Source organism: Electrona antarctica (genome assembly GCF_951216825.1).
Source record: "Electrona antarctica genome assembly, chromosome: 2".
Taxonomy (NCBI): domain Eukaryota; kingdom Metazoa; phylum Chordata; class Actinopteri; order Myctophiformes; family Myctophidae; genus Electrona; species Electrona antarctica.
Window position 1 is genome coordinate 37,531,377 of NC_136807.1, and position 9,149 is coordinate 37,540,525.

The following is a 9,149-nucleotide window of genomic DNA, read 5'->3' on the forward strand; positions in this document are numbered from 1 at the left end:
AAAACGATTGTTCCAAATCTAAAAACAAACTGAAAGTAAAGTTCTCTACTGACACCAAGTGTCCATAAAACAGACCTGCGATTCCATGAGCAACCAGAAGGCCAAAAACAAAACTATATATACTGTATATGAAAATAAAATAAAGGTTTATTGGGAATTCTGAATCCTGCTCACCCTTCCACAGTAGCAAGACAAAAACATACAGACATTAAAATACAAACAAATAATTGTCGCATACCTACTCTTCTGGAAATCAACAAAGGTATTCAAGCTACTTTAGAAGACAAACAGAGAGGGCACCTTGACAGTCGACATCGCTGTGGAATATGCCGGCAAACAGCAGAAATTACTTTTTGCATGCTTCAAATGTTAGGCCACTACTAGGGTACAGATTTACCATTAACAAAAACTTTACCCATTTACCTATACAATCCACTTTAGTAACCAAACTATGAGATCATTTGAACCACGCAGCTAGTTTCTGCTGTCTGTCTTCGCAAGGCAGCGGTGTCACAAACAAACTATCCTGATTCTGAAACAAATTCACCTCAGTTAGTTTTTTTTTTAAACATTTTCTATTGTACTTGTAACAACAAAATTCACCTGTATTCTGTGAATGTGAAGGCGTGCACTCAGGCTCTTATCAAAAATTAAACCGCATTTCTCAACATCTTTAAGGCAAATTGAACAGCATTGACTGAAATGTTGTCAAATGTAAAGGACACATCACGCAACAGTGCCAAGGTTTACAAACTGTCTCTGTGAGTGGCAGTCATGACTGCATGTGCATCTGGAGATGCACCACCATTTACCAAACTGTGCCAAATACAGAACACAACCAAAGGAAATACAATTGAGTATTATCCTTCCCTGGGTTTAGATTAATTTAAAACACCAGAAAACATTCACTCCGTGGGAGTGAATGGATGATGCCAAAGATAGGTGGAGTTAAAGAATTGCTCTTCAACTAAGGTGTGTGTGTGTGTGTGTGTGTGTGTGTGTGTGTGTGTGTGTGTGTGTGTGTGTGTGTGTGTGTGTGTGTGTGTGTGTGTGTGTGTGTGTGTGTGTGTGTGTGTGTGTGTGTGTGTGTGTGTGTGTGTGAGAAATCGTTACAATTTCTTTCACTTGTTCTAATCTACACCAAATAATACAGTCCTGATAATTCTCTCTCTCGTAGGGTCAGATGGGGGGGGCAGGTGATCCCTCCCCTGATAATTCTCTCTTTCTCACTCTCTCTTCTTGTGCATTCCTAGCGGATGGCCTTCACTGGACTCTTAAAGCTGGACGCTGCTTGCAGTTGCAGGCAGCTGGTACGCCATGGGGTGAATCTTGAACCCATAAAGCCTGGAGAGACACAGACACAAATGAATACTCATTTCAACAGCAACGAAAGAGTACTTCAAATATTTCTACTTTAACCCATTTAGAACACATACATTGTTATACCGTTCAAGCCGGGAACACCTCTGTGTGTAGTTGTTGCTATTATACAGTATATAGCAATATACGTTTTCACAAAACATAGGGCAGGATTTAGAAGGCTTTTTAGAATCAGCCTATCAGATTCTAATCAGTCTAAATGGGTTAAAATGGGTTTGAACACCTGTGGCATTTGTACTTGAGGTGTGAATCCTCATTGTCATTGGCCTCCCGGTTTGATTACAATTTAACAGTACAATGCATCTCAATTTATTTCTTCCTATATTATCACTGCTAATGGTTCCTTAAAGGGATAGTTCAGATTTTTTGAACTTAAGTTGTATGAAATACTTGCCATTAATATAGTGGTTGCAACTGTATTAATTGATTGCCCGAGTCCCATGGTGGGAGTTCTGCTCTGGTTTTGGTCAATATTAAGTAGTTCCGGTCATTTTGTGGGGGGCACTGGGGCCACGCAGTAAAAGTAAATGAATCCACAAAACAAACGTAATTTGTATTGTTGACCTATTTCTAAAATATTAGCGCGACTTTCGTTCAACTTTGACCCCTCTATCACATGGAACTATTTTTTGGGCGTAGTGACACAAAAAACATAGTTCTGTGTGATAGAGGGGTAAAAAAAGAACGGAAGTTGCACTAATATTTTAGAAATAGGTCAACAATACAAATTACGTTAGTTTTGTGGATTCATTTACTTTTACTGCGTGGCCCCCAGTGCCCCCCACAAAATGACTGGAACTACTTGATATTTCACCAAAACCAGAGCAGCACTCCCACCACAAGACTCGGGCAATCAATTAATACAGTTGCAACCACTATATTAATGGCAAGTATTTAATACAACTTAAGTTCAAAAAATCTGAACTATCCCTTTAACCTTTTCAAGCAGACAGTATTAACTGAAAAGTTAACATACAAAACTCCTATTTTTTCAGGTTGGTGACAGATAGAGGGTTTGGAGATGGAGGAGCAGCAGCTTGTCTGTGAGCAAGTCTAACCTTGGGACAAACTGGTTGGCAGGTCTCTTGGGTCTGTATTCAGGATGCACCATGAAAAGCATGTGGGGGAACCCCGTGCCGAAGTAGGCTCCGTCTGTGTGGTGGTGCCTGGACGACTTGGGTGTGTACACATCCATGCACTTTGGACAGTACAGCTTCACCATGGCCTCCCCTGGGATGTCCGACAGGCCTGTGGAGAGGAGCGGACACAGGGTACCAGGTCGTCTCGCCCCTTTTCCAACTCGCCCCCGCGAAAAGTGAAGACGGCTCGCCACAGAATTTCGAAAAGTGATGACGGCTCGCCCCGATCCGTGGAGAGCCCGCCCCCAAAGTGGACAGCTCGCCCCACAGCGTGGATATCTCGCCCCAACGCACGGATATCTCGCCCCGTGTTTATTTCATGTTTATTTTACCTTATTTCTCATATTAGAACATTGTTTGTCAAAGGAGAAATTAAATGAAATGAAATGAAATGAAATCTATATTTACCCAGGGTATCTGGGCTAAGCTCAAGAACTTGTTTCCAGCCAGGCCCTGCTCATAGAACACATTTCATCGTAGTGGTTCAATGCCTTGTTCAAGGGCACTTCAGCGGTGGTAATTTTAACGTGTCGGACGGCTGATTCGAACTAGGAACCTTCCGGTATCAAGACCGCGCCGCTATCCGTTCGGCCACCGCTGCCACTAAGAACATTTAGAACCAGTTAGAACTAGTTTGTTGTTGGTCAAATGCGAAGGAACACTAGGCAGACAGAGTCCAACCTTGCCCAGTTATGGAAGGACTTTGAAAGGGGCAACTTAACCGTTCCACAGTTGCTGAGGAGGGCAACTAAAGTGCATGTCCCAGTGCCCACTGTCACTGTCCCAGTGACCACTACGTGACACTGAAGACCATTTCCGTTACCTTTTTGCTGGACTTTGAAACTAACCCTATGGGACACTAGTTTTTGCTGCTAGTATTGAAGTAGCATTGTATATATATTTTTGTTCAACTTTTTTTGCTGCTAGTATTGAAGTAGCGTTGTGTATATATATTTTTGTTCAACTTTTTTTCTTCTAGTATTGAAGAAGCGTTGTATATATTGTTTTTGTTCAACTATTTTTTAAAGTGGCATCTGTATATATTTTTTAAAAAAAATGTTTTTTGTGGCTTTCGCCTTTATTTTATATTTTTTATGGAGGGACAGACAGTAGGCTGACAGGAAATGGGGAGAGAAATGGGGGGGAAGACATGCAGTAAAGGCGGGAGTCGAACCCGCGGCACACTGCCAGACTGTGTCCGAATCCTTTTTGATGCCAACAAAAATGTATAATGCCAAAATATTCAGCCACTGTCATCCCCAAAGTCGGCGATCGTGCTAGAAAAATAATGTGAGAACAGCTCCGCTCCCCAGCTGGAGTTATACCTCGCCATATAGTGGACTGCGTGTAGAAAATAGCAGATCTACAAGGTTACAACGTTGTAAGCTTGTAGATCTGTTATTTTCCCTAGGCTAGTCATAAAATGAACACACAAGATGACACAAGTCTTTCTGCTGCCATGCTCTTGTCTCACTGACAAACGTGTTTATACAAGAAAGAAATTGAAGACATTTCACTCCATATAGGATAACCTTTTCAGGACTAAGCTAGATCACAAGTTAAGAATGGATATGAATTGAACTTGAAGGAGACTAACCTACCGCAGTTTTCTTTGAACCATTCATGGAAATGATGCGACAAAAACATCCAAGTTTCCCCTTTTACAGACGTCATTTTCATGGACAAAAATAAATCCTGCCCTGTGGGGCAGCGAACTCACATTTCAAAACGCATGATTAACTTGTGACATGGACAAAGGTTTTAATATCTGCAGACTTGATAACAGCCAGGAACATTGTATGCCCAGGTCAATAAAGTGTTGTTCGATGTTTATCCATGTGTTCATTTTAGACTTAATGGGCACAATTCACTATGAACATATTTACACCCATACCAGGCCTAAGGCCGGTACACACTGCAAGATTTTTTTGATTTTTGTTGCCTTACACTAGCCGATTTTTTTCAATCTGAAATCTGATAGCACCACACACTACAGGATAATCGGAGCGGGGCAGAGCAAATATCAAACATTCTTGATGTTGATCGGGCCGTTCCCGATCGCGCTTTGAGCGGCCCCGAGCAGATCGATTGAGTGGGCACCCCCCAGCGTCAAAAAATGCCCGATTATCGGCTAGTGTAAAGGCCACCTTAATGCACTGTGCAGACTTCCTTCACCGTTCAGGTTCTGCATGACAACTACAGTATAGTATAACTATAGAAAACCCACTATTACAGTTTTATTGTAATTTACGGCGTTCTTTATGGCGTAAATTATGCCCGCATCATTGTTATGCAACATGCTACCGGTAGGCTATGTGAGGCATTCATACAACTTAACTGCTGTTGAGGGTGGTAAACTGGTTATTAAACGATGAATAGGCCTAACAAAAGTGAACAGAAATTCACTATGGTTGCACTTTTCCCCCAGCTCCGGGTCTATTTACGCTGCATGCGCACACTAATGTATTCCTTATATACCGTACATTTGTTACATTATTGTCGGTGCTGTAACTTTATCCTTGCTATATCCTCAATGCCATTAGCCTATTGGTTGTTTGTAACGAGTTACGTTTATATTGTATACCGTTAGGTTAGACTCACTTGGATAAGATCTTCATGCAGAATAACCAATTAAGCTTATAAGATAAATTAGGCCTAGCTAAAATGTTAAAAGTTAAACAGCATTTTGCGGCAGGTGTCCGTGACAATCCCTAACGCCACAACTCATGACAGCGTGTGCATAAAATGGGGCAATCGAGACTTTGTCCCGAGATGCCCGCAGCCGACACGGTTCTTTATAAAGTGGATAAAAGGTAATTCCATGGTGCTGGAGGTCTGTTTGGCAGCAGCCTGTTTAACCCACGCCCTATAGGCCTACACAGCTATTGTAACAACTTTACGCCTAATTGTGAGACATTTTCGACGAGCCACACACACTAGCTCTGGTCCATATAGCTGGACCAGAGCATATTCAGAATCATAAGCATTAGAGCTATATGGGCTGCGAAAGTACACATGACAAATGTCGTGGTTGGTTCTTTATTTCATCTGTGCAACCATGCTGTCAACAGAGAGCGACTCTGTTGCTCTCACAAAATGCGATGAAAAGAGCAGCAAGCACTTGATCTGTTTCTCTCGACCGCAGTTCATCCACGTCTGTTCTCTTAAGAGCGCTTGACTGGCTCCAGTCTAATGCAAATCACATATTATCTCTCCCCCTTCGGTTCTCAGCTCTAATATGCGTCGCTATTATAGTGCAGACAAAACTAGGGTACTTAAACAATACCGAGAAGAGTTCATAGAAATTATTTAAAAAAAAAGTTGAAGGGCATTCAATTTGGAAATCACGTGGGCTTTCTTTAATGGATACAATAAACTTGAGGCAAATTTGCAATTTGCTTGTAAGTTGTGGCATGCATGCCCTGTTACGTTCAGCAAAAGATCAGCTTTTATACTTTGTGGGATTTAGCCTATAGGCCTATAGCGGGAGGTGTTATCTGCAGCCTATAGCAAATACATGTAGCTTTAGTATAAAACAGCTGTTTGTTTTTCCTTTTAGTAGGCCTAAACAGTGCTTCATTCTAAATTGTTCAAAACGTTTCAAAATGTTTGGGTTTTTATTTGTTGGCTCCTCAAGGGGCAACCATACTGCATGCTTTGGGGAACCATGAGTGCCTTTTTAACGTCCACGGTGCGCAACCATTACCAACCTCCAATGCCCTGTGAAAGAGCGGTGGGCGTTTCAGTGATTATCCTCGCTGCAAGGTGCCATCCTCTTGAGCACTGCTGCACTGGTAGCCTATACGGTGCTTAGAAAGAACTGGAGATGCACTTTATGACACCACTGCCTCGTAAGAGCATCGTAACACAAGAAAGCATGGAAGAAGAAAAGTGAAGTTGGTTGCTCTGAATAAAAACTGAGGTCCACAATAGCCAATTGGCCTATATACAAAGTTGTGATAATTTAATTTTGGCTCAGTTCTAGGCAGCTTCAACGATTTGATCATACCTGCACGACCACGTGCAGGTATGACGTGATATTAGGCTATTCGTTACATGGCATTTTTTAAATGCCATATTCTGTAGAAGATATGATTATTTGTGGCGTTCACCGGAGTCACCGGTGACCGGACAAACCCTGTGTATATAGGAGCCGAGCTAGCCTATATGCTATATACTTATTGGCTGAAAATCGCTGGGCTGTACAACAAGCATCCACCGTTTCGGTACGTAAAACCGGAGATGCCTTGAGGCATGCCTTGAGGCAGCTGTCAACCCCAATCAATATATCTCTGCCTTGTTCTATCGTCGCCTTGTCTCAACAAAGAGAAAGGAAATGCCATAAAACTTGAAATGCTAACAGAAATGTCGTATTGTCATATACAAAGTTAAGGAGCATGACAATGTCAATATGCTGGCTAGTTGAATTGTTGAGGCTTTCCAGCTTTGAGCTGCCGCAGGGGCATAAGAACGCTTGTAGTATACTAATCTGAATGGCTGTAAATTATGAAACTTGGCAAACGAAACCATAGGCATTATATATATATAACTATATATATATATATATATATATATATATATATAGTTATATATATATACAATGCCTATAGTTATATATATATATATATATAATGCCTATAGTTATATATATATATAATGCCTATAGTTTCGCTTGTCAAGTTTCATAATTTACAGCCATTCAGATTAGTATACTACAAGCGTTCTTATGCCCATGCGGCAGCTCAAAGCTGGAAAGCCTAGCCAGCATATTGACATTGTCATGCTCCTTAACTTTGTATATGACAATAGGACATTTCTGTTAGCATTTCAAGTTTTATGGCATTTCCTTTCTATATATATATATATATATATATATATATATATATATATATATATATATATATATATATATATATTATAATGGCCTAATATAGAGCCTTTCCATAGGTGCCATCAAGGGCGCAGGCACGATGCCCATTTGGCATCCCTTTACACAAACAGTGGAATTATACCTTAAAAGCATGCATGCCAACAACAACAAACTCGTTTGGTAATTTTAATAAGAATATAACAAAAATAAAACATCTGTACAAACATAAGAACTCGTTTTCAAAAATGTACACAGTGCAGTTTCAGTATAAAAAAAATAAGTTTATAACCATGAATTTTCTTTTTGCATGTCGGTCACCACGGGCGCCAAACGTTCTGCTGATGTGTAAGAACATCGTCTTTCCTTAACTGGTTAACAGCGTGACACTTAATATTGTTGTAACACACATTGGAACAAATCTTTTCTTGTGCAGTGTTGAGTCGCGTCACGTGTGGTGCTGCTGCAGTGGCGAGGACTGATTCGGGTCGAGAAGAGTGCACCTCTTTCCCTGCTGCAGGTGCACTGAAGTGAGGTGGTGCACGGGAACACCGTGTCAGTGGGGTATCTGTTGGTGCTTTGTTCGCTATGGGTTCGGTTAGCGATGGGAACAGTCGCTGCATCACCGCCGGTTCTTGTGCGTCTCTCTCGTGTGAGCCGCTGTCCATGGTGCTGGATGAGTCGCCCGGCCTCTGAGCGCAGCGCAGGTTGTTTGCTAGATGAGAGAGCATCCACCGGTCGTTTCCATTATGGTTGTCCGCCATCAGCAAGTATTGGTTGACGCTTGTCAGGCAATTTCTGAAACCGGCTTGGTATTCAGCCAATTCCGATGCTGTGGTGGTAACATTGCCTGCAAAAAATAAACAAATGAATGAATAAATGGCATGCGTAAAGTTGCGCGTAAAACGTAAACAAACGTAAAGGCCGTGTTCCGTATGGGCCATGAAGCCTTATGCAATCTTAAGTTTTGTATTTAATTATATAGGCCTATTGCCAAAGTTACATCAAAAGTGAGGTGAGGTTACAACTTACAGCTCTTAATTTTCTGGAGGTTCCTCAGATGTTTCACAGTTAGCTCCAAGATGTCAGCTTTCTCCAACTTGCGCTTTCGAATCTGAAGACAAGACAACATGTTATAGCTATAGTAGCCTACAAACGATCTATCACAAAATTAGTCCAAATTAAGGAAAAACATTCATGAAATTCCAGAATCGGTGCTTACATTATTGCTGTAATAGTTTTCCAGGAGAGATTTTAACTGATCCAGACACGTGTTTATGCGGGCTCGTCGTTTTTTCTCCATGAGCGGCTTGGATACCTATACAGAAGAAAAGAAACACTTAACACAAAGAACTTAAGCTTTATAGGCCTATACTTGACATTGCTACAACGTTATTTTATTATTATTATTATTATTGCTACCTTATTTCCAGTGACTGTTTTGGTCTTGACTATAGAATCTGCTGTCGCCACCATTGTTAGTTGTAGAGTGGACAGTCCAGTCCGTTTTTCCTCGTCAGGTCAATCTCTTTCCTTCTCCAGCACACGAGTAGAGGGACTGCGCCTCGCACCCGTATTTATATGCGACACCCACTTAACATCTCAATGCCAATGCAACGACTGGCTGCCTCCCTGGTGACTCCCTCCTTTGTCAGCCGAAACTTTGGAAATCATCCAAAGGCACACGCACTCTTAGCTGTTTGTGTTGTGCAGCTTGAATAAATATAGTGGCAACTGACAAACAACAAACACCTTACATTAAT

At 41.4% G+C, this 9,149-nt stretch overlaps 1 protein-coding gene and 1 pseudogene across 2 annotated transcripts; both read right to left on the reverse strand.

Annotated features, from left to right (window-relative positions):
* Positions 1-1,179: 1,179 nt before the first annotated feature.
* On the reverse strand, positions 1,180-4,710 carry LOC306933214 (casein kinase II subunit beta-like; annotated as a pseudogene). The gene is made up of 3 exons (XR_013792497.1): positions 4,695-4,710; positions 2,439-2,679; positions 1,180-1,344 (listed from the first exon to the last, which is right to left on the reverse strand). The product of XR_013792497.1 is annotated as a casein kinase II subunit beta-like (transcript).
* A 2,993-nt stretch (positions 4,711-7,703) lies between these two features.
* her3 (hairy-related 3) lies at positions 7,704-8,918 on the reverse strand (the record flags this gene model as incomplete). The annotated part of the gene is made up of 4 exons (XM_079515355.1): positions 8,809-8,918; positions 8,609-8,704; positions 8,419-8,500; positions 7,704-8,236 (listed from the first exon to the last, which is right to left on the reverse strand). Exons 1-4 carry the CDS (start codon positions 8,860-8,862, stop codon positions 7,704-7,706), a joined length of 765 nt encoding a protein of 254 aa, XP_079371481.1. The 5' UTR covers positions 8,863-8,918.
* Between the last annotated feature and the right edge of the window lie 231 nt (positions 8,919-9,149).